The sequence below is a fragment of the Chamaea fasciata genome, unplaced genomic scaffold (assembly GCF_029207755.1).
Source record: "Chamaea fasciata isolate MVZ Bird 193981 ecotype frontalis unplaced genomic scaffold, bChaFas1.0.hap1 SCAF_1, whole genome shotgun sequence".
In the NCBI taxonomy this organism is placed as follows: domain Eukaryota; kingdom Metazoa; phylum Chordata; class Aves; order Passeriformes; family Sylviidae; genus Chamaea; species Chamaea fasciata.
This window is the reverse complement of record NW_027094086.1, coordinates 106,149,537-106,174,403: the sequence shown is the minus strand read 5'-3', so window position 1 is coordinate 106,174,403 and position 24,867 is coordinate 106,149,537. Positions and strand designations below refer to the sequence as shown.

At 44.8% G+C, this 24,867-nt stretch overlaps 1 protein-coding gene across 1 annotated transcript in view; it reads left to right on the top strand.

Annotated features, from left to right (window-relative positions):
* Nucleotides 1–19,863, top strand: part of EEPD1 (endonuclease/exonuclease/phosphatase family domain containing 1) — a 64,356-nt gene extending 44,493 nt beyond the window's left edge. Inside the window, exons 3-7 of the mRNA XM_066192281.1 lie at nt 5,390–5,500; nt 8,896–9,030; nt 10,179–10,311; nt 17,778–17,972; nt 18,079–19,863. Of these exons, the coding sequence (XP_066048378.1) occupies nt 5,390–5,500; nt 8,896–9,030; nt 10,179–10,311; nt 17,778–17,972; nt 18,079–18,278 (774 nt within the window). The 3' untranslated portion in view covers nt 18,279–19,863. The remainder of the gene's footprint in view (nt 1–5,389; nt 5,501–8,895; nt 9,031–10,178; nt 10,312–17,777; nt 17,973–18,078) is intronic.
* Nucleotides 19,864–24,867: the final 5,004 nt, after the last annotated feature.

Here is a 24,867-nt window from a genome sequence, read left to right as displayed (position 1 = left end):
TATTTTAATGGGCATGTGAAAAATGTTATCATTTAACATAAGGTCACCCCAGTTTTCCCACATGCTACTCATGTGGAACAGAGCCGGTGAGTGTGTCCCGCACGGCAGGAGATGCATCTCGTTCTCATGTGTGTACTTTTCAACTGTGTTGCAAACAGGAAAGGGATATGCTTGAGAGAAAGGCAAACAAGCAATGAAGGCCTGAGACAACATTCTTGTCAGTGGGAAATGGAATCCAGTGATGAGTCTCAGTTCCAGGCTTTAATCATAATAATGCTTCCTTCCGTACTGTTGCATTTGGTTATAGGAGAATCCAGATGTTATTGAAACACCTGATGCTCCTCTGTGACCCCTTCCTGAGTTGCTCCAGCCTGTGGGAAGTGCATTCAGCGTTACCCAGCTGCAGAAGTGTGCTGATCATCCTGGCCCCACTGTCTCTTTGATCTCCTCTTGACTTGCCTTGTGCTGTCACGTGTACCCCACACCAGGACAACAGTCCTGAAGCCTCTGACCTTTCCCTACCTCTACCTCAGTAGTCAGTACAATAAAATACAGCACCCACAAGTCTCTTCACCTCCCCCAACTCTGCACAAACATAATCTAACAAAACACTCATCTTCTGGAAGTCAAATCAGAAAGTTTTGCTTGAAAACCAAAGGTGTTGGTTTCAGGTTCTTGGAAATGCTTGAAACGTTTCTGCTCCTGGCTTTCTGGGTCAGGCTTCATTAGGGTGAGCCAATTGTAGCTGTGTCCTATGGTAGATTGGATTTAGATTACAGGTGTTCGAGTCTGCTTTTTCAATTAGAAATAAAAGTACAGTCCAGTTGGATAAATAAAGAAAGGATAATGTGCATTTAATTTTTTATTTATAAGTATATAGGGATAGAGCACGGAAGTCAAGTATGTATTAAAGTATGGATTAAAAATGAGCATTGCCAGATGGTCTCATGAAACCACTGTCAATTTTATTGTATCTTCTATCAGAAATATATTAGATCGTATTTCAGGATGAGATTTTTATTGGTGAGTGTTGTGGGCCTTCTCCTCAAGTGTCACTGCTCAATTTACAAGGTTTATCTTAGAGCTCTTCTGTTTACCCTTCCTGGATGCACCAAGTCCGTCATACTGGGAGATGCTCTGTAGCACAAAACAGCATTTACCTCAAACTGCAAGTGTCTTTCCCCATGGAAAGACAAATCTTTGCTAATATGACACCTCCACATAGCTGAGATGATGAAGAGTTGATAGAAGTTTCTTACTCATCTCTGGTACTCATTAAAGATGCTCCCTCTAGTGCTTATTAAAAGAAAAGTAACTGTGCATATGTGATATCTAGAAAGGGAAAATTTATTCTGTCATTCTCATCTCTCTTCTCCATTAAGAGGAACCAAAATCAGCTTTTCTTTGATGAAGCAAGTAGTTGTTTACCTCAACTGCAGTGCCCTTTTGGCCTGACAACTTCTGTGGTAGTTAACCAAAATGGATATTTAATTGCTTTGAGTGCCTTTCTGAAGTTCAGGTGATGATTACTGCACCTAGAGGTACCATGCCCCAACAACAGGCTCACCCTGCAATCTCCTTTTCACTGTTCTTTCCCCCATTGCCATTCTCACAGCCTCTGCTCTGACTCCACGTCTGAAACAAAGGTATCCTCCAAAGAGCAGTCCCTGGCTAATAAGAAATGTGTAATTTATTAAACCCTAAGGCATCGTTTTCCTGGGTCACATTTCGTTTCCTCGGGATCTAGGAGTAGCCCATCTTCTTTTCGAGCAAAAGATGTTCACCACAAGGGAGGTGGCTGGCTCAGGGTGGTCCCCAGAGCTGGCATTACAGGAGTAACAGTTGGCAGGCCAAGATGTTCAGCATGGAGTGGTGTCATCATCTGGGAAGGATGACCCTGCTGCACAAACAGGGCTGGCTGCACAAATAGCACCCCAAAACAAAAAGTAACCAGGGCATCCTGAAGGAGAGGTGGTGGGAGCTGCTTGTGTGCAGAATTGCAGAGTGCTCACTGGCAGCTCTGCCAGCAGGCAAAGTTATTGCACTGGAAGAGATGGAAGAGATTGAACTTTATGCACAAATTAGATGTTCTTGCAGTGCTTAGACTGCCCTGAGGAAGCAGGCAGGTGTGTTAGGAAGACTGTAGCTGTCTTATGGTTTCCAGCATGTGCCAGCCCAGCATGTTTTTTTTTCCCCTGCTCCCACATTAGTCCAATACCACTTGCCTTCGGTTCTCCAATCACTTCTCAAATATGCATTTCTCCAGCTTCTTCCAGCTGCCCTCTGTACTTTTCCTAAGTCAGTCGTAAGTAACTGTCTCTGCTTCTGGACAGGCAGGGAGGGACAGGTGCCAGTTCTTTATCAGGGTGGACAGTGAGCAATTGCATCTCTGGATCCTCCCTTCTTGGGAAAATGACGTGTTGCTGATCAGCAAATGAAACAGGGCTTGTCTCAGTTCCCGGGGTAGTGGCTCTTAATGGTGCCTTTGCATGCCAGATGGGAGTAATCATAGAACTGTAGATTTATTTTTGGTTGGAGAAGACCTTTAAGACCACTGAATCCAAGGAGGTGGACCACTGAAAAGCACAGGCTGCTCTTTGTTTAGAGTATGCCTTGGAGCCTGGTGCTGCCATGTTCCTGCTCCCTGGCAGCACTGCCTATCCCACAAAAACCAGCACTCAGCTGGAAGAATGACCACAGGGCATCTGTGTAAATAAGCCCTGGTGCTGTTGGTCTCTGTGTGTGTGTCAGCTTTGACTCAGTATGTGTAGGTTATAACCAAGAAGCTGATTGAATTTCAGGAAACTTGCAGCCTCAAAGAGAGAGGAGAGAGAAAAACTTAGAGAAAAACAAAACTAGAACTTTTTTTCCTTAGGAGGACTTTTTTTTGGGGAAAAAAATAGTTGGTTTGATTGAATGAGATTTTAATTTTTCTTTACCACTTGAAGAATTGCCTCTCAAAGAGGTTGGCATAGCTCTAACTTAGCTTTGTAAAAGAGGAAAGCACTTTTTTTTCATCCCCAATGTGGACTCGGAACTTGTATATTTTTGCTTCATGAGGGAAATTGTAATGTTGGTTGATGTTGGGTTTTGTGGGCAGAACAACATGATTTGAAAAATGCCATTCTCACTTCAGCTAAAAAGCATGACCTCAACAAGTATGCTGTCACAGCTTCAAAATATGTGTGCCTGTAAGCCTTGGAAAATGAGTACAGATTGAAATCAGCTGCTGTAGGCCAAGTTCTCCATGGCTGCAGCCGTACCCAGAATGGGCTTTTTTTTTCTGAATAGACCATGTAATCTTATTTGTCGTCTTTTTGTTTGCACAAAGTCAAATCAAGGCCCTAAAAAAAATCAACTTGAAGGAAAAAAACTATTCAAACTAGTAGACTGCAGATGCTCTTTTTAATAAAGTGATGGTTTCTATAGGATTTATTCAGTCCTGTCATACGCCGTGTGCGGGCTGGACTTTCTAGGCAGCTGCAACCTAGAGATAAGTCTTTTGTCAGGTTATAGTTGAAATCTTAATTTCAACAATATTTTTGTTTTTCTGATTTAAGTTGAGTGTTAGAAAACTCATTGACCAAATCCACTCTGTTTGAAGACATCAGAATGGCATCAAGAGTGAGTAATTGTTGCTGCCGTGATTTGTTGTATTAGCTGGGGTAGCACCAGCTGACCAGCTGAGAGCAGAGCTGTGTTCCCAGGCTGTGCAAACACCCTACCTGCCTCCCAGTTCCATAAATCAGCCCAGCCCCAGCAGTGCCTGAAGGTACATAATGGGCAACAACATGGTATGTTAATGTGGCATCTTGAATTAGAAGCCCCAGCCAACGTCTGCACGTCAGAAAACTGTTTTAAAAGCCGTGCCAAGTGTTTTTGCTTCGGGCGTGCAACCAAAATGACTCTTGGTCTTCTGAGGCAAATAAGGGTGCCTGAGTTGTGTGTATCTGAGAATCAATGCTTACAGCTTCAGCCTGCAGGATGCTGAACTTGCAGACAAGGGAGTCAGTGAAAGATCAGGATTTGATTTTAATTTCTGAATCAAAAGATAAACATGAAAATAACTATCCCATCATGTTACTGATATCCATGTAGGAAATACTTACATCTGTGCAGCTCTGTAGCTCTTCAAACTCTATTAGACACGTCCCATTGCAAAGAGCCACTCTGCACATGAAGTTACTGTTTGCCTTGCAAATCCTTTGTTAAATTGCTGTTTGATCTGGAGGCATGTTCTGGACCCAAGATTTTGTCTGAGGATCCTTCTTCACTGTGAAAGCCTCTGCACTTCAACCTAGTTTCTCCAGTATCAGAAAAAGATGATGCACGTTGGAAGTCCCTTTGTTGCCCTTTCACAGGGATGACTTTTTCCTTGCCCCTTTCCCCACAGCCAGAACCTCTGCTACAACCAGGGCATCCAACTTCTGCCTATCCCTGCCAGCTTCCAGCCAGAGCCTGCCTGGAGCCAGCATCAGCCTTGCAAAGGACTTTAGGTCCTGTTGAGCCTGGTCTTCAAACCCCTGACAAAAAGTACTCCATATTGTCCACACCAAGGTGTTTCAGACCCAGATTTTCCAGGGTGGATTTTATTATTTATTTATTCACTTACTTACTTTTATTTCAGTCTCAAGATGTTACACAGGAAGACTCGGGGCTCTCCACAGTCTCCACAGCTCTGGTATCTCTGACCTGCTGGGCATTAGGATGCAGGCTCTCCAGCTCTGACACATGTAATGGTGTCCTAGTGCTGTGGCTGTTCAGCAGTGACCAGGAAGACAAGCACCTCTGGGAAGCATGAGAAGGACGTGCTAGAACTGCGTGCAAGTGCGCAGCTGCTTCCTTCACGCACGGAGGAAATCAAGCACGTGTCCCTGGCGTAAAGTCAGAGGAGCCTTAACCCCAAAACGCCAGCTATTGAGCTTGGCCTACACCCTTCCTCTTGTGTCGTGCTGGTGGCTGTGATGTTGGAGTGGGGCCAGCCATGCTGTGGGGGCCTCCTCTCCCCAGGAGGGTTTGGCAGCTGTTTGTGAAGCTCCAGGCAGGGGTGGGATATGATGCAGCCAGCATCTTTGGAGGCAGCACAGAGGAAACCCCTTTCCAATCAAACAAGCAGCACTGGAGGAAAAGAAAGGGGTCTGAGGGATAAATATTCTACTTGCAGCATTTGCACTGAGTTATTTTAGTTGTTATTTATCTCCAAGTCAGGGGTGAGTCAGCCTGGGATGTGGCTCAGACCACCTCCTTTGCAAGCCTTCAGGGACAGCAGAGAGCACAGGCCATGCTCCACTGTGCCTCTTACCAATGCTTTACTATACACTTTATTTTGCATTTTTTTTTAGAACCCTCCAAGCTAATGTTATTTTTTTCCCCTTTCCTCTCTCTCTAGTTTTGTATGGAGCTGAACCAGCCGACGCTGCCAAACATCCGCAAGTGGAAGGGCCCTAGAGGATGTTGGAAGGGTGTTGTTTCCGAAAAGCCCTCAGGCCAGCTACACAAGGTACATTAATCCCCAACTCTGAACTTTGGCTTTGCTTCCCCACCCCCCCCCGAACCAAGGACATATTTTGAATATTTAAGGCAACACTTTTCTGCAAATTCTTTTTGGCAAGGTTTGCATTTCTTGTTTTTTAAGCTGACTGTTCCTATAGCTTTTAATTTGACTGCTTTGAATTTATATTTTGGAAGAATTGTGGCACACTTGTAAGGAGGAAGATGTGTGTGTGTATTTGGTGTGCAGGTATTTGGGGGAGGTGGATAAAAGCAGTACAGATATATAGATAAAAAGTCACACATTTGGCCAAGGTAAGAGTCCTGGCAAGCTGCAGTACTTTTGACATTTTTTGGTGTAAGTCACCTGAGCTTGCTCCCTGGTGCTGCGCTGGCTGGCATTTGGAAGGGTTTCCCATTTTCCTGGTTTGCAAGAGAAGAGGCTGCAGAAGAGCCCTGCAGCCTGGCATCCTCACCTGGAAGAGTTTACCTTGTGTGTTCCCCAGAGCCCTTGGCACAGGTGTTTAAAATGCTGTGGACTCCATTTGAAATCTGCACCGTGCTGTGCTGGGCTTTTCCCTGCAGCATCTTCTGCTCTGCAAATATATATATATATATATATAATGTACTGCAGAGAGGTACTGATTTATTAAGCTGGTGACAGCTGCACCTGCCTACTCTTCACAATATTCAAGGTGTAGGGTTCAGCTGCATGGGGCTGGACATCACTAACAGTGCCCAAAAGCAGTTTCTCCCAAGGAAAATCTCTCTTTTTCACCCTTAAGGGTGCTAATGAGTTTTCAGAGGATTGTCCTCCTCAAGCCTCAGCCTGTTGCTGCTGAACAGGATCATTCTTGTGGTGCAGTTTTTGCAGTGTGCATGTTGTTGTGGGTAGAAGCAGGATCTGAGACCTGTCAGGTAACAAGTAGTGCCTGTCAGCACACTGGGCAGTCTTCAACAATCTATTGATCCAGAATGATACATTCTGAGCGCTGTTGTTACTAAATATGTGGCTGCAGTTGTGTCCTATAGCCATGCTGCTTAAAATCCACATTTCTTTTTTTTGGCTTTTTCGAATCAGGTTGCATCACCGTTCACTAGTTTTGGACTGATATTTTGGGAGGTGCACCTCCTTTAATTGCCCTTCTGAGAAAAACCCAAGAATGAGGGAAAAATAAACCCAAACAAACCAACACCCACCACCTGAGCAGCACAAGGATTGTACTCTAGCTAGACAGACACACAGGGTCAAGAAGGGTCTGGAAAGATACAGAGTGTCTGAATGTGTCTGAAGTTTAATACGATTCACACTTAATTGTGGTGCCCAGTGCAAATGCCCTTCAGGACATTTTTATTCCTGGCTTGGAGTTTTCCTTTAGGATCTCTTATTAGGCCAGATCATTAAAACACTGAATATAAATAGTTGTGCTAAGTTGTCAAAGTTCTTTCCACTTTTTCTTTTTTTTATCAAGAATTATTAATAAATGTCTCAGAATTTCTATGTTAAATTCAGAATATTTAGTCAGTTCCTTCTTGAGCTGTACTTCCAAAGATAACAATGGCAGCTTTGACTAAAGCCTGAGTAAATAAAAATTATCATCCACCTCATTTTATAGATAGGGATATAAGGATGAGTGGTTCCCAAAATTATGGGAAAAATGTGCAGCCAAACTAAGAACAGAAATTTTATCTACTTGAGTTTTCATTTTAGCCGCTTTAACAGGAATCTGGCTGAGCTGGAGAATCCTCCACTCAGCCAAAAAGTCTCTTCTGTTCTTGGGGCTAGTTAGTGAGTCTGTCAGGTTTTAGCACTGTGTAAGCAAATGCAGTGAGGTAACACAGTGCAACCCCAAGAACACAGCATCTTTGGCACAAGCTGATTTTGGGATGCTCTGTAGGGCTCAATAACACAAAATGGTGGATGGCGCTTCTGGCTTGTGCTTCCATACATTCTGACCACTTCAACCAGGCAATGACTTTTGACTGTCTTGTTGATACGAAGTCTGCAGCCCGGAAATAGCCAACAGCTGCTGACAGCGGTTTTATTCTTCCACATCTTTTCCTGTAGCAGTTTTTAGACTTTAAGGTTCTTCCTGGTGGAATGATTTTGTCAATATTTTAAAGGTGAGTTATCAAAGGAGCTATCAAGGAATTTTAACCAACCTTAAATCTTTCAAGGCTCTTGGGAAGTTAGCAGAGCAGTTAACACTTTTTTATTGCAGCAGAAATAGAGAAGGCTCTTCCTCGCAATGGATTTAACTGTGATTTGCTGAGGGGAATGGGGTTGAATGATGCCAAGGAAAATGGTGTCTGAGTGATGGGAGAAGAGGCTGACAGTCTTTGAATTAGATACTGCCGCTGGTGCGACAGTGTAGACAGTTTTCTGAAAATGCTCGTTCCACGTCATGAAGTAATCAAAAAAAAGCCCATTCGGGATCATAGAAGCAGAGCTGAAAGGAGCAAAGAGCTGAGCCTGAAACATTCAAGCTGGAAGAGAGACAGAGAAATTGACAGGGATGAGAGGTCTAGACCAGATTTCATGCCAAGAGACTGAAGGTGCCCAGTTATTTTTAGCTTGTGGGTGAAAAACGTGTGTGAGATGGTGTCAAGCCTGGGGGAAGGATTAACTGTGCACGGCATCATCTACTGCAAGCCCTAGAAGCCACCCAGTGAGACCTCAAGGCTCCAAACTCATGGTTAAACAATTAATCATGTGGGTAACAAACTACCTCATTACTGACCACGCCCAGAGGTATCCAATGCCTTGTTTGGAGTAGGAGGAAACCAGGACCACATCAGCCCAAACACGCACAAGAGAGGCAGCATCCCTCACCCCTGCAGTAATCCTGAACATGCTCTGCCTGTAGAAGATAAAACAGATTATTAAATCCTTGGCTTTACTGGAGTAGTGCTGGAATTAAGTGGGTGTCCAATAGCCAGTGTACAGGTGTGAGGGGTTGTTGAGTAGAGTGATGTGTGTTTCAGCTTTGCACACTCACTCCTCAGTGAAGTCAGTGGAGCTTCCCAGGAAGCATTCCTCCCATTTCTGGTGGGAGTTTTGACAGGGGTGGGATGAAGAATCCTTTCCATTTGTCCTCTGTATCTTCCACTGATAGCCCAGGAAGCTGTTTCTCCTGTATGCATGGGCACAGCCAATTGGGCTTCCTTCCCTCAGCAGACACCATGCCTAGATATAGATATAGATATAGATAGATATAGATATAGATATAGATATAGATATAGATATAGATATAGATATAGATATAGATATAGATAGATATAGATATAGATATAGATATAGATATGGATGGATACGGATATAGATATAGATGGGGCTACATTTGGGCAGAATGTTTTGTTTCTACCATCTTGTGACCGGCATTTCTTTTTCTTTTTTAATTCCAGGGCGTTGAATATTCTGGCTTCCTCTGGGATACAACAGCTGGCATTGAGCTGAAAGATGCCTCATCTCAGGAGACTGCACAGACCAATGGCAATGGGAGGCATTCATATCCTCATCCGTATCTTGCACATTTCAAGGTAACTGCCACAGCGCCAGCCCAGCCTTGAAGAACTTTTACTAAAAAGAATTTGGCTAAGATGAAAAGAGACACAGCCTTCTGACAGATAAAAATTTGCATGAGCCTCTGACCCTTCTCATCACTGTCCCATGGCTTGATTATGGATAGATGCTTAATGCACCTTAATACATGTGGTAGTCCACCACAGTCAGTCCTTTGCCTTGTTCCTGTGGGAGCAAACCCTGCTGCAAGGGAGAATTTGAGAGTCAGTGGATCCTCAGTAGCAGCCAGGTCACAGGGCTGGGGTTCTTGTTGGTGCCACAAAGAGGGATGAGTGCAGGGGGAATGGAGATCGATTTTATATTTATATGAGTATGTGTGTGTATAAGGCACAGTGCTCCAGTGAGACTTGGGCTGGCCTATCCTATGTTGCTGTCACACTTCAAAGTTTCCATTTTAAAGCTTTTTCACTAGTGCTGAACTTTTCTAAAAGAACATCATCACTTTTGGAACCATATTCTTGGGTATATGCTGGAGCAAACATATGAGCAAAGCGAGCCCTTCTCCACACAGGCTGTAATGAAAGGGTCCAGTTTAGGGAACCTGACATCTCTGGTAATGCTTTGAGAGAAGCATTAATCAAATAATTATTAATAAATAAAGTTTTTAGTAATTAATTGATCATACAAATAGGTCCAAGTGAACAGGAGACTGCAGGGAGCCAACAGCTCCTTTCAAGGTACAATAAGTTTCTTGGTTAGTCTCTGTGACAAGCCGGGGCTAATCACAAGACAGTAGTAATTAGCCCCTGTAATGACCATGACTTTATTTGTAGCTTTTTATCAACTGGTTTTGCATAAACTGATTTTCATAAGCAGCTGACTTCTTTCTGCAACTGTGGTGAAAGGAAGCTGTTTGCTAATGCAAACCAGTTTCCCCAGAACTGAGAGGGTATGAAGTTATTGCAAACAAAGCTGCAAAATGCAAATGCCTCCCTCCTCTTCCTCCCCACACTGAGACACACCAAGACACCCCACACATACAGCACTGTGAGTCCTACTGCCCCAGATCTACTACTGGAAGCACTGGGAACAGGCACGTGGTTTTGTGTTGTGACCTTCCATTCCCCACGTGCACGGCATTGACTTCTCCTCCTTGCCCCCCCAGGTTGGAATGAATGACCTGACTGTGGTTAACCTTCACCTGGCCTTGCCACCATCCGCAGGAGACAACACCGGGAAGAACCATGACAGCCACAAACTGGCAGCCTGTGCGCAGAGTTTGCAGGAGACTCTGAAAGGTAAGGCAGGGTTTTTCCTCCCAGCTGTCACGTGCACACTATCTAATTAAAAGGAATTTTTAAAAGAGTAAACCTTGTCTCAGTGAGCATTTCAGAAATACCCTTATCAGCCTCAGAATTGTCTTTACCTGTATTTGCGTGATGCACAGCGTGACAAATGTGCTTTTCCCTTGCTCATTGTCTCACAGTCTCTCCTAATTAACAAAAACAGCACAGGAGATCTTACTGGCTTTGACACCATTTTTTCAAATCAAGTTCCTTCTGTTTTTATGCTGCTGTAACAGCAAGTTCTGCTGAAGGAAAGGAAAGTCACTAGAATTGAGACCCCATTTTAAGTGTTTTGTGGAAATGACACCCACCTGATATCAGAGCAAAGCTTAATTCTTTTCTTCTTCCAAGAGAATTAGGTTCTATATATTTTATTTTTGGATAATTGGAAGTTCTTTGGAAAACCCAATGCAAATTCACAGATGGCTGTTAATGAGAAAAGAGACCAAATCCTGCTTTGGTACCTGGATGTAATATGTAGAATAATTTTGTTGATTTCAAATAAGTGCTCTGGCCCTTCACCAGGATGAAATGACATGAGAATTTAAACCTGATCTTGAGCAATGAACTAGACATCTGGAATTCTTTACTTCATTTCTGTGAATTTGCTTTTTACTTTGAAGCTTGAAAATTATGTTTAACTTCCTGTGAAGCAGAACAAAGCAGTTTAGATTCTAAATGTTGCTGATCTTGTTAAAGGAACAGAAAAAGTCTAGCCCCTTGTTTACTGCTTAAGAAAGATGTGAAAGGGTTGCAAGGTTGTTCACGTGATGATTTTCAACTTGGCCCAGCTCAGCAAGGTTGATCATTTGGAAGCGTTAATATCCCTCTTGTATAACTCAAGAGGTGTTTACAGTTTTTCTGCCTGTTTTATTGTTGTTCCCTTTGAGCTGCAGAAGACAGTCAGAGCTATTTTAAGTGCTACTGATTTAAGTATTTGTCCACACACTTTAAAATTGGAAAGGATGAAGGTAAAAAAAAAGGATCATTTGTTTAATCCCCAAAGGCTGAACTGAAACACGGGATAAATGTGTAGCTCTTCTGAAGTCAACTGAGCTGCACTTCCACTGCATCTAAATTTAGGCAGTCGGGGTTCTCTTTATTTCATGTTTTAATTTTCATATGGCAGGCACGTTACTGGAGCATGCTTGTTCTTGGCTTATTCTTTCACAAAAGAAGAAATTCAGATTCCTCCAAACTTGTGGGATGCAGGTGTGGTCTCCTAAGGAAATGGTAGTGCACACATGTGACTTTAAAGTACTGAATTGCCCTGCCAGAATGAATTTCATGCTTAAAATTACCGCCATCCTTTAATTTCTTCCAAATTAGTCCAAAATATATGGGCAGTAAGAACTGATTTGTCTGTGGGTAGTGCAGTAAATTAGAGTTTCTGTTCCCATTTTGCTAACAGATGCCTGTTCTGTTATCTTGTATTCTTACTAAGAGGCATGTGGCATTTGAGGAACATTTTTTACTATCCACAGCGTCCCTTAACACAGGGCATAGTATCCCCATATTTATATCCCCATATCCGCATAGTATCCCATTAGATTGGTGGGTCCTGGTTCCTTTTTCCCTTTCTTTTTTTCCTTTCATCCATACTGGAGAGATACAGTGGCTGTTGGCTGCTCATAGCTAACTCTTTGCAGCAGCTCTTCTGTCTTCTCCCAAGAACTCCACCGGTTTGTCTTCAGTGTGGTGACCATGGGCAGCACACAGATGTTATTCTGGATGTCCTGGTAGTGGCTGGACCCAGGGACCAGGGTGCTGAGTGGATTAAGAGAGTCCTGAGGAGAAGAATTTGCAAGTGCTGGTGGATGAGAAGGTGGACACGACCCAGCCATGTGCACTTGCAGCCCAGAAAGTCAGCCTCATCCTGGGCTACATCCAAAGCAGTGCGGCCAGCAGGGCAATGGAGGGGATTCTGTCTCTCCAATCTGCTCCTGTGTGACACCACCTGGATAGCTGCATCCAGCTCTGGGATCCACAACATAGGAAGGACATGGGACTGTTGGAGCAAGTCCACAGAAGGGCTGTGAAGATGATCAGAAGACTAGAACACCTCTCCTGTGAAGAATGGCTGAGGTATCTGGGGTTGTTCAGTCTGAAGAAGAGAAGACTTAGGGAATATCTTACAGCAGTCTTCCAGTACCTGAAAGGGGCCTAGAAGAGAGCTGTAGAGGGACTTTTTACAAGGACATGAGTGATGGAACAAGGGGGAATGGCCTTAAAGTGAAAGAGGGTAGGTTTAGATTAGATAGTAGGAAGAAATTCTTTATTGCGAGGGTGGTGAAGCACTGATACAAGTTGCCCAGAGCAGCTGTGGATGTTCCTCCTTTGCAGTATTCAAGGCCAAGTTGGATGGGGCTTTGAGGGATCTGGTCTAGTGGGTGGTGTCCCTGCCCACTGCAGGGGGTTCAAACTAGATGATCTTTAAAGGTCCCTTCCAACACAAACCATTCTGTGATTCTCTGATATCTTCTCCCATGTGGCTTGGCTGTATTCTGTGGGTTACCCATGCATTAGGCTTAAAAGACTTCTGAGAAGACTTCTTAGCAGCCAATGTAACATCACATCCTTATCATCATATGTGTGTCATTCTGTCCAGGAAAGATTTGAGGATTTAAGAGTCTGTTTAATTCATGAGGGAAATCATCCAGGGCATGGTAAAATCAGGGAATGTGTCCTACAGATGTCCCCTTAGCCTGCCGTGAAGCAAAGAGGGTTTCCCAGTTCCTGCGGAGAGGCAGATTTCAACACTGCAGACCTTCTGCAGGCACTGTCAGTCCCTCAGCTGATTGCCTTGGCACACCAGAGCTCAGCCACTGCAGCAGAGGGCTGAGTTGAGGTTCTGCTTTGCTTTGCTGGCTAAGAGCCACCCGCAGGCACTGCCAAAATTTGCTGGTGCTTCAGTGAATTTGAAGATGAATTTGCAAACAGACCAGACTTATTTTTTCACCTGAGGAGTTCTCCATTGACAAGGGCATGGTTGCTTCAGGCCCAGAGAGTGTGAGTGTGAATGTGAGGTCATGAACAGGACATGTGCCTGGCTGCTGTGGGCTTTATGCCACCACATCAAAACAGATGGAGGCTCTGGGTCCTTGTGGACAGTACAGTCTGTGTCAGGGACCTTTGCAGCAGAAGGTTGGTTGTTAAGAGACCTCCTGCTGCTCTGTCTGTTGGAGGAGGAGGAGGACCAGATTGCATTGGCCGCGGAGCCTCTGGCTCCTGAGGAGCAGAATCAAGCCCTGACAGTCTTAAACTCATTCCCTCCAAAAGAGGAAAATCACACCACAGCACAGCACCAGTAGAATTGTCTTAATTTTCTGTTTTTCTCTCCATTTGATTGTAACTGTGGGCATCATGATTGCAGTTTTCGATCAGTTATCATCCCTCACTATGAGCAAGGGCATGATTTCTTCCAGAATTTTTGCTAAGTTTGGCTGAGAGCCATTCGGGCTCATCCTTGAGACCCTTGAGAGCTGTATCTGCTGTGGGCAGCTCTGCTCCCTGCCTCTGCTGAGAGACCCAGGAGTGTCCACTTAGACAGAGTCACGCACTCGGGAGGATCCAGGCGGGTTCACTTCCTTCCCTCTCCTGGCTGGATGTCTGTCAGGGTCCTGGGAGGCAGACGAGACACTAAATTGCAGTGCTGGCGTGCATGAGGTTGTTGTTGTAGGAGCTGGCAGAGGTAGGAGCAGGGCTGAGAGTGAGCAAGGACAAGGGGAAATGAAATTGATGGTTGCTTGCTCTTTCTTGCTTAGCAAAAGGCTGCCTGATGTATTTCCCACTCGTTTGCAGTTTGAGGAACCCCAGAAGCTCCTGCCAGAGGGGAACCAAAAGCACTCCTTTCTCTCCCCAATGGCAAATTGGGATTCAGCTTTTTTAACGTGCTCCAGGCTATTCTGTCTGTCAACTTTACGCTTTGCTATGATTTTATGCTTAGTTATTCTGCATGTAAAAGTTTAAATGGGTAAAGAATATAGTGATTCCCTCCCTAGGCAGTCAGCTGCAGGCTGACTTCTTACCTCCTTCCAAGTATTCATCCAAGTGCTGGGTCTTTTGTCCTCTATTATTTCTAACAGCTCCAGAATGGAAAGGTTAAATTTTTCTCTCAGTTAAAATTTTCACTTGTAAGTACAGTGGGTTTTTTTCATAGATTTTTCATGTAAGGGAGGTTGTCTTGAAAATTTGCTAAAAGAAGCATGAGTAGTTTAGGATAGAATAGAATAGAATAGATTTTGTGCATAATCAAGGTACTGCTATTAAGATCCTGGCCTGTCATTTTTAAACACCAGAGGATTCTGTAATGTCCTTTTCCCATACAGGGTGGAGATGAAAGCATGGAAGAAGCCAATCACTGCCTGGACCATTGAACAAATGTTAGCACTGAAGGACCAAAGTTACATTTCAGGCTTCCTGGTCCTGCCAAGCAAGAAGTTTTGCAAGAGACATTTATCATGAGATGCATGCACAACCACCAGCTCACAGCAGGCATGGTCATCCCATTAGACAAGGACTGATTTTTCTTTGGGGTTCTGATAGAGCTTAAAATAACTCAGGTTCAGATTCAGGTGGGGGGTTTTTTCCTTCAAAGGTGGGAAGACTGCTGTCATGAATGCTTTATAGAATAATATTTAAACTTCATGTTATTTACAATATGATTTGTGACTTCTAAATGGTAGAGAAACCACAAATAATTTCCCTAATTATTCATTGCCCCTCTGCATCTTGGCAAGCACCATGTTTTGAAGTACTTGTAAGCATATGCCCTCAGTCTCGCTTGCTCTCTTGCCCTTTCCCAATTCATCTTTCCTGCACTGCAAGACAGGAGTGGAATAGATTTTGTTGAGCTTGTGCTCCCTCTCCTGGATAGCAATTTCTACAGCAACAGCAAAAAACGAGAAGGTTTTCCCAGAGCGCTGAGTATGGTAGAGAAAATCTGTCCACCCCATCCCCTCTCACACTTCAGTCCCAGGAAAGAAAAAGCTTTTAGGCTCTTCATAGATCTCTCCTCTAAAGTCAGCTTCGGGGTAATTTTTTTTTTTTTTTTGTGTGTGCATTTGTGCCTCCTTCTCCAGTGGCAAGCAGTGACATGGAAGCATCTCTGGTCAGCTCTCACTATTCTTCAGTTGTCTTCTCAGACATTTCTGGCAGTGGTTTGAGATGGGCAGGGAGGTGTGTGCTTTGTCCTCTTATCTCAGGGCACAGATGGAATGTCTGCATCCACTGTGGGGCGAGGAGAGCACACATTGTGGGTATGAAATTAGGGTCCAGAGTTTCTATTCTCCCTCATTGGGGTTGGAAACAAAACATAACTGAAGTAATTTTCTGTTCCAAGCTGAGCAGTATCCCTTCAGTCAGCCAGGCAAAAGAAAGTTGCTGTAATTAGGGAGTGTCTGTGTGGTTTCTCCAGTCATTGTCTGCCATTAGGCTTGCAGACTGCTCCTTTATCCTATTCCTTGGGATTTTTATAATTCAGAGGTTAGAATGAGCACTCCACTTTTGGCACTTTGGTCTATACCAGTACAAGGCTGCATCTTCCTGGACTCCTCACAAAAGTGTTCCTGGCTCTTAAAGAAAACCTATTTTTAAAAATGTCCACATAAAGTAAAGCCAGTAGATGTTTCTTAAAGAAATACAAACAAACAAACAAACAAACTAACTAAAGATTTCTGAGAAGCCCTGAGACTAAAACTGCTTGTCTTTGACTTTGTCACTAACAGGTAGTAGCAAGGAAAAGACACCAATGCATGGGCTTCAGTAAAGCTGCTCTCACAGTATCCTTCTGGACAAAACGTCCAGCATACAGCTGGATAACCATGTTACATGATGGGTGAGCAAACCAGGTCACAGATCAGGCACAAAAAATTACAGTGAATGGGGTGACATCAGGCTGGCATCCGGTCACTAGTGGGCTTCCACAGGGCTCCATCCTTGGTTCAATTCTCTTCAACGTCTTCAATAATGGACATGGGACTTGAAGGAATACTAAGTTTGAAAATAACACTAAACTGTGAGGAGCCATGAACTCCCTTGAGGGCAGACAAGTCCTGCAGAGAGACCTCAAAAAATTAGAGGGATGGAAAATCCCCTGCCATGTGAAGTTTAACAAGGGCAAGTTCTGGATTCTGCACCAGGGATGGAGCAACCCTGGTGGTATGCACAGACTGGGGAATGAGAGGCTGGAGAGCAGTGCTGTGGAAAGGACCTGGGGGTCCTAGTCGATGGCAAGTTAAACATGAGCCAGCAGTGCCCTGGCAGCCAGGAGGGCTAATCCTGTCCTGGGGGGCATCAGGCACAGCATCACAGCCAGGCAAGGGAGTGGATTGTTCCCTCTGCTCTGCACTGGTGCGGCCTCACCTCCAGTGCTGGGGGCAGTTTTGGGTAACACAATATTTTAAAAAACTATCTATTAGAGAGTGTCCAGAGGAGGGCCATGAAGGTGGTGAAGGGACTTTGGGGAAGCCGTATGAGTGGCTGAGGTCACTTGGTCTGTTCAGCCTGGAGGAGACTGAGGGGAGATCTCACTGTGATCTTCAACATCCTCAAGAGGGGAAGAGGAGGGGCAGGTACTGATCTCTTCACTTTCATCCCCAGTGACAGGACCTGAGGGAATGGCCTGAAGCTGAGTTCAGAGCAGGTTTAGGTTGGGTATTAGGAAGAAGTTCCTCACCCAGAGAGTGGCTGGGGACATGCTCCCCAGAGAAGTGATCACAGCACAAAGCCTGCCTGATTTCAAGAAGTGTTTGGACAATGCTCTCAGGCACATGGTGTGACTCTTGGAGTATCCTGTGCAGGACCAGGAGTTGGACTTGATGGTGCTTATGAGTCCCTTCCAACTCAGCATTTTCTATGATTCTGTGGTACAGACTAGATATTTTCCAAGCTTGAGAAGAGCTAGCTCTTCTCAAGGGAAACTTTTCAACAGTTTTCTTTTTTCCAAAACAACCTTGTGTAAACAATATTCCTTTCCCATAACAACAGGTGTTGTTTGCTATTTCTGTTACTTAGCCAATAGGAGAGGTGTCAACCCTGTGGACCAATAACGTGCCTTTTAGTGCAACATGTTATAAAAGGCCTGAATGAATTGTAAATAAAACCTGATTTCTGCTGCCTTCTGTCTCGAGTCAAGCATCTTTATTTCGTGTCCCGTTGCGACACTATCGCTCTATAATAAATGCGGTATTTAAAAACAAGCATTAAATGCATATGGGCTGGTTTGATTGTCATTAAGAGAATGGCCATGAGTAAATAGTCAGTGAAAAAGGCTTTAAACAGCATTTCTTTCAGCAGTTCAGAGTACAATCACTTTGTTAATTCAGTATTTGTATTTTTCCTCTTTCCATTAATCCTCTTGTACTTGAGTGATGGATATCCATTCCTCCCATTATTTTCTATTTTTCCTTGTTTTCTAGGAGAAAAAGATGTAATAATCCTTGGAGATTTTAACCAGGCCCCAGACAGCAGCGACCATGACATACTGAGGAAGGAGAAGTTTCACCACCTGGTCCCTTCCAGCACCTTCACCAACATCAGCACAAAGAACCCACAAGGGTCCAAGTCACTGGATAACATCTGGATCAGTCGAAGCTTGAAAAAGGTTTTCACAGGTAGAGTTGCTTGAGTGAAGTTGTGTAACCTTTAGTTAGGTCAGCCTCACGTGCCCAGTTTGGGCAGTGTCACTAAACGTTTTCCCTGTGATTCTCTTTGATGCAGGCCACTGGGCTGTCGTGCGAGAAGGGCTCACAAACCCATGGATCCCTGACAACTGGTCCTGGGGTGGGGTGGCTTCAGAGCACTGCCCCGTGCTCGCTGAATTTTACCTGGAAAAGGACTGGAACAGGAAGGAGGTGACACGGAATGGGAACGGGGTGACGGTTGAGCGCAACGACTCCCACACTAAGCACGAACGATGACGTGAGCTTGAGGGTGCCTCTTCTGCCACCCAGGGAAGGTTCTGGTCACTCATAACTCCACAGCAGAGCAGGACTGCCTTCCCCTCCCTCTCCTTCCTGCTCTCCTCCCTGCACCTAGAAAGCAACAGCACTTGATTTTGGTGGTCCTGGCTTTGTGCCCCTCCTGGACAGTTCTGGACGGAGCCTCATGGCAGCAGAACAATCTGCAGCTTTTTCTGGGGACACACTGGACATTTCCATGCCTGGAGATTTGGATGAGAATTGTACAGAAAATAAAGTGTACTTTTAATACTGGAAAAGCTCTTTGCTAAAATGCAGCTGAGCTCGGTTTTGCTGGGAGGGCAAGGGGGAAGTGATGGTTATTTTCCTTTGCCTGTTTGTAAATTGAGGTAATAAGAGAGGCTCCAAAAAGAGAGACATGGTGGACATTCTTGGCAAGTCTCAAATGCCATTCAACACTTGCAAAAGCTGCTGGAGCTGGTCCACATGTGACCTGCAGTGAGACCTGAGTGGTCCCTCTGCCCCAGCTGGGAGAAACACTGTTCCTCTGCAGCCCCATGCAGGCACCCCTCATCCTTTCTTTCCTCATTCCTAATGCTCCTGGCAGGGTCATTTTGCCCCAAAATAGCTTCCTGGAGCTTGACTTTGTCTTTTTGTTTGGTGCAACATTCAGTCAGTTGGGTTTTCTTCCTGCACAATAGTTTTCAGGAACTGGGAAAGCACCAGCATAGCCAGGTCTACTTCTCCAGTGCCCTTTGCCTTGCTCCCTGTTGGGGATCTCAGAGGAACAGCCCTTGTCCTCCAGCCCTGCAGCTGGCATCAGTGAGATGTAGCCATGAGTCTTCATCTAGGAGTTGGTGTTCTGCATCAGGGAGAAACAGGCCATGCATCCTGGAGGTCTATAGATGAGCCATATTGATGTGATCCCTGCAGGGGCTGGCCCACATGATGCACCAACCTCTGCCCATCAACTTTTTTCGGGGGGTTCAGTTTCTCCCTCTGGCAGACCAGGCAGTTATACATCCCTTTCCTGAGCCTTGCTGCTGCATAAGCCTGGTTCACTCACAACAGGGGGTCCACATACAGCGTGTGGTCATGGTGCATATGGCAGGGATAGGGGCTGCTTCCAAAGAGGTTTGGATTCTGTGCATGTCCTGCGTGGGGCACTTCAGTAAGCACCCTGCCACAGCAGCGCCAGGAATGGAGCATTGAATTTGCCATCTACGTGAGATTTTTCATGCAGCAATTAATAACCAGTGACCTAGGAGGGAAACATATCAGGACTTCAGCATCTGAAAAAGGAATAGGCTGAGTGTGAAAGGCGCTGAGCTGCCCACTAACCCAGTGCCTGCTGCAGATGACCACACATTTTGCTGTTGAGAGGAAAGGAAAGTTCTCTGGCATGGCTCACTACTCTTGACAGCAGTGCCACACCGAAGGAGATGTAACTGAGGGTTTTAGAGCAAAACAGTATCACATTCTTGCAGTATTTCTATTACTTTAACTTTCTGAGATATCACCTCATTTCTAACGACTCAATAATAACTAATTTCTCAACAACTAAATAAATTCCCATGCAAACACACACAGTTGAACAGCTTTTTTGTCTGTATGCAAAACTAAACCCAGAAAAAGGTGGCATAGCCTGGGGGTGACTCTTGGACTGAGGGAGATTTCAAGGATGTTTCAGGAAGTTAAGTGAATGACTAAGAACTCAGAGCATCAGACCAAAAATGTATCTTTAGTTGCTCAACATTCCCTGCTGAAAATGGGAGGTGCAGGCACTTATCATTAAAGAAACTAGCCAAAGACTTTGGCTCCAGCTTTCATTCTCAATCCTTGCTGCAGCTTTGTCCTTTTCAATCAGGTACAATTTTTCTGCCCTCTTTTAATTTGAGCAGCAGTAGATTCCCCAAGAAACTCTCACTGGGTAACTGCAAAATATAGGCAAAGATGCAATAGAGTTGCCTTAGTCAGATGAATATTACATGAGGTGAGAGGCAGAAAAATTCCCAAGAACACACTCACTCTCTTAGTGGTAAGCTGGTAAGCTAGTGTTTCCTTGCTATAAATATGTTTGGAGGCTGAAATTATTTTATAGCTCTAGAAATAAAACTTGGAAAGGCCAGATTCCATTTATTCTTCTGCGAGTGTAAACAAGTGCAGAGGCACCAAAGCCTAGAGAAGCACCTGCAGCGTCCTGAGCAGGTGATAATGCTCACAGGTGCTGCAGGGGCCCTTGCTTTGGCTCATGAGTTAACAGGGGCTGCCAGTGTGGGAAACAAGCTGAGCTCCCTTCACAACCTGTGTGTGAGCTGTAGGGAAAATTAATGAGGCTGGTGTGTAGCCCAGAGATTCCTCAGTTCAGGGGAGAGCTTTGGAAAGGTGGTTACTCATGGATGAAAAGATGCCTTGGGATAAGATGGGAGGATGATGAAGGAATTAGAATTTCACCTGTAGGTATCTTTCTTGCATGGACCATCTGTATGAGGTATGTGCCTGGTTACTTCATGTTGGCAATCAGCAGTGCCTCACTGTGGTCTTACTGGTTTTAAAAAGCTTGGTTTGTTTGCTTTTTTCTGACAACCCTGGAGGAGGATGAGGTGGTTGTGAGTCTGATGGATTTTGGTGTTCCCAAGATCTTCTGTTGTACTATAGCTGCTCAGAAGCTGAAGTGGTGGCTGTGTTCCTCCTGCCCCTGTGGGAGCAAACCTGAGTAGTAATTTTATTTCAAGATGCTCCTAGTGGAAGCTCTGCTGGCCCATCTGGTTGTGGCTTCAGTGCCCAGGTAGTGCCAAGGAAGGCAGCAACTAAGGAGGGGGTACAGAAGCAGTGAGCCATTCTTACAGAAGGGTGGATACACATCTTGGGGTCCCCTCAGGAGCCCAAATTTTGTGAGGCAAGGTCCTGCTTCATTAGTAATGTCACCAATTAGGCTACAGACTGATATGGTCCAGCTTTATTTTTTTGTGAGGCCATTTATCTCACCTACGCACAGTGAAGGTTGGTGAAACTCTTCCCTTGCCCACTGCACATGGAGCCTTGGCCACTTCCTTACAACAAAGTGCTGCCTGCTGTCTCCTGCTGACACCTGCCAGCCTCAGACCACCCGTGGTCAGGGGACATGGTGACAGCTGATGTACAGCCTGTGGTCCCTGTGGTGGCTGTGGTTGGTCAGACCACACAGTGGTGGCTTCTGCAGGGAGCTCTCTCCTCCTTCTGGCAGGAGAGGCAGCTCCTGGAAGGACACATTTGAGTTTCTACCTTTTACCATCTTCTGGAAAAAACTTTAAGCAGCACCCAGTTCACCAAGGCTGAGGGGGCCATGTCTGGCATTTGGCCTCTTTGCATCTCACAATGAAACCCTTTAAATTATTCTCAACCAAATTATTCTCCTTTTCTATTTGCTATGACCCCTTTGCTTCAGGGGAAAGCTTCTGCTTTGTCCTGTGGGCTTTTTAAAAGAATTTACTTGGCAAATGTCCATTTGGTCACTTGGCTTTGCAGCGTTGTTGCATTGCGGTGTTGCAGACCATCTAAAAGAGGAGGGTTTGGAGAGTGGCTAAAACCTCTGAGGAGCAAACACAAGGACATAATAAGGTTCATCTTGGAGATGAACTTCCAAGAACCAGGCTGTGGCAGCAGAAGGTTGATAAATCCTGATGCAGCACACACAGGAGTGGAAGCTTGACTGTGCAAGCTAATCAGCCTTGGTCTTGGTACTCTTAAACCCTAAGGGGACTCAGTGTTCCTAGAAAATGACAGAAAAGCCTCAGTCCAGGGGACTTCAAGGTTTTCATAGACAATCTAAATGCTGCCTTCTGACATCAGATGATTTTTGGTTTTAAACCTGCTGTCTTGATGAAACATGCTGGCCACAGGCAGGAGCCAGATGTGATGGGAAACAGAGCTTGCAGGTCAGCAGCTGCTGTTAGCTGGAAGCATGTCAGCTCATAAATTTAAGCACTCAGAAATTAGGTGGAAATGTCCCATATTTAGGTTATGAACTTTCCCTTAGCTGCAGGAAGCAAGGCAAAGGCATGCAGGCATTTCCTGGCCGCTGACTTTAACACTTTTGTACAGAGTTTCTAGATGGGAAAATCTTTATAGGCAACTTATGATCTTTGTTTTTCCTAAGCAAAATGCAAAGTTCTTCCCCATGTGAGGAGTCACACTGACTGTGAATCAGGGCTCTTGTGGGAAACAGCCTGCAGCAGCATTTTTCTTCCCCAGAAGAGATGCAGAAGCAGGTTCCTGTGAGCTGGCTGCTCTCAGGGTGACTGGAGGGCCATGCCAGCCAACTGCACAGCTCTCACTGTCACCATTCAGCAGTTCTGGGTAGCATCCCACATTCCACGAAGCAGGACAAGACCACGATTGCAGACAGAGCCCTTGTCTGCTTACCTGTTTTTTAGGTTTTTAAGTGTTCAGTAATTTTTACCTCCATATCTGTAGGTAAAAAAGCTCCTTGGTAAAATCGAAGTTTCTAAAAGGATTTACTCTAAAGTACCTACAGGTTAGGTGTACACTTAAATATACTGGATGACCCATCCTTCTGACCATCTCATAACCCTGCACAACGAGATGTTCCCAGCCTGAGGAATGTCCAAATTTCTCTTTATCAGCTGTGTGAAAGGCCTTATTTAAAAAGGGAAAAGAATGGAATGTGCACAGACCTGAACTGCAACATTGCTTAAATTTTACGTGAAAACACAAGGAGCACCAGGGTCTCTGAGCACTTTCCTACCAGATTTTAGGGAGTGGACTGCAGGGAAGCTCTTCCTTCAGACCTCCTTACTCCCTTGTCTGTAACAAGAGAGGCTGCCTTGCAGCTGAGTTGTCACTTTACCTCCTCCGATTCTTATTGCCTGAAGTTCTCAGCAGGCTCTCCCACAAAGGTCACTCATACCTGCCTGGCTGGGCACCTTGGTACCCTTGCACACCCTTCTTTGGGGGAACCTTGATTCCTTCAGATCAAGGATGGATTATTACAGATGGAGGAATGAATCGCCACTGGAGGTATCTCCACATATCTTGCCCATGCTAGGAAACACTTCTTGGCTGAAAACGATATAGGAAGATGAAAAATACAGGGGAGCTTAGCTTTAAAGTACTGCTGGGAGGAGAGAAAGAAGAGGTTGACTTACAGATCACCTGCAGATTTTTGGGGAGTGGGAGTGAATTCACTTTTTAGGCTCAGAGAGGCATGATATGGTAGTGAATATATTCCTTAAATAAAAAAGGAATGTGAAGAACTAGGATTAAAAAAGAGCAGTCTGATGGATGAGTGCTAGACACTAGGACAAAAGTCAAACAAGACAGAAATAAGCCAGCAAGCTGGAGAAAACTGCCTGACAGATCTCCTGCTTGGAATCTGCCACAGGATGGAAATTGGGCCCTAAAGTATAAATGTGAGACCCTCCAAGTGTCATTTTCAGGGCACTGCTGGGACAGGGCCTGCACATGAGCCCAGCTCTGCAGCACTGTGCAGTGGAATTGCACAGATCCATTGGAGAAGGTCCTTGCAGGGAGATGTCCATTCCGCTCTGACCCTGGGGGATGGCAGGAGTACTGTGGCTTCATGCCAGCCCCTCCTGTGCCACCATGTGCATTTCTCCTACCACCAACTTTTTCAGGAATTTTTTTCAGGAATTTTTTCTTTTCGAAACCATGTCTGTACAGCCCAACCCTGCTCACTCATGAGAGCCTTATCTGTGGGCTCTCTACCCCTGCTCTTTCCTTCTCCACGCTGTGGCCAGTGCAGTTCCAACTTCAGCCTCTGTTTCTTCACTTCCTTCTTCTAAAGAGCTGAAATAATGCTGTACTTCACCCTGCCTGTCCATAGACACCTCATAAAAATATGTTTAAAGTGTCTCAGAGGTATGTGTGATGGGGAAGATACAAATTATTTCAGCAGCAGCATAAAAAATTATTTGGACAACTTTATTGGGAAGGATAAGGCTATGCCTTGAAAGGTAGTCCTGTTGGCATCTTCCTGCAATGGAATCTATGTAAGTGAGTGGGTTTAAAATTCAATATCCAGATTTTCTGGATTTAATCTAATATAGACTGTGAGAAGTCCGTAAATGTTCAGCAAAGCCAAAATAGAGTCTCCCTTCTGTATCTTAAAGACAGACAAACCCATTTTAAACTGCATACTGAAAAACCCTAACTTAATTTTGTGTTGATATATTATGAAAAATATTAAGACACTTTTAAATGACTATTCCCTTAAAAAACAAATTGAACAGACCAAGGAAATAAATAAATATCAGAAAAACCCCAAACAAAAGAATTGTTCCAGCTGTTTCCTTCTGCCTTTCTCTTGGCTTAGACAAGGTCTTTCTCAACTTCCACTCTGACTCATGGGCTGCCAGATTTCCATCCTGGTTTCCAGAATAAACGATTTCCATCTTTCCCTCCTTTGAGAGAACCTTGGTGCTTAAGTTTCTTCTCAAACTACTGGCAGGGCATCCAGCTTCATATGCCAGGCACTTGAGTGCTGCAAAAAAACTTTCAGAGCTGCACTAGTGCTGCAGATCACCTGTAACAAATGTGGGATTTATTCAGTACTGAAATACACCTGCCC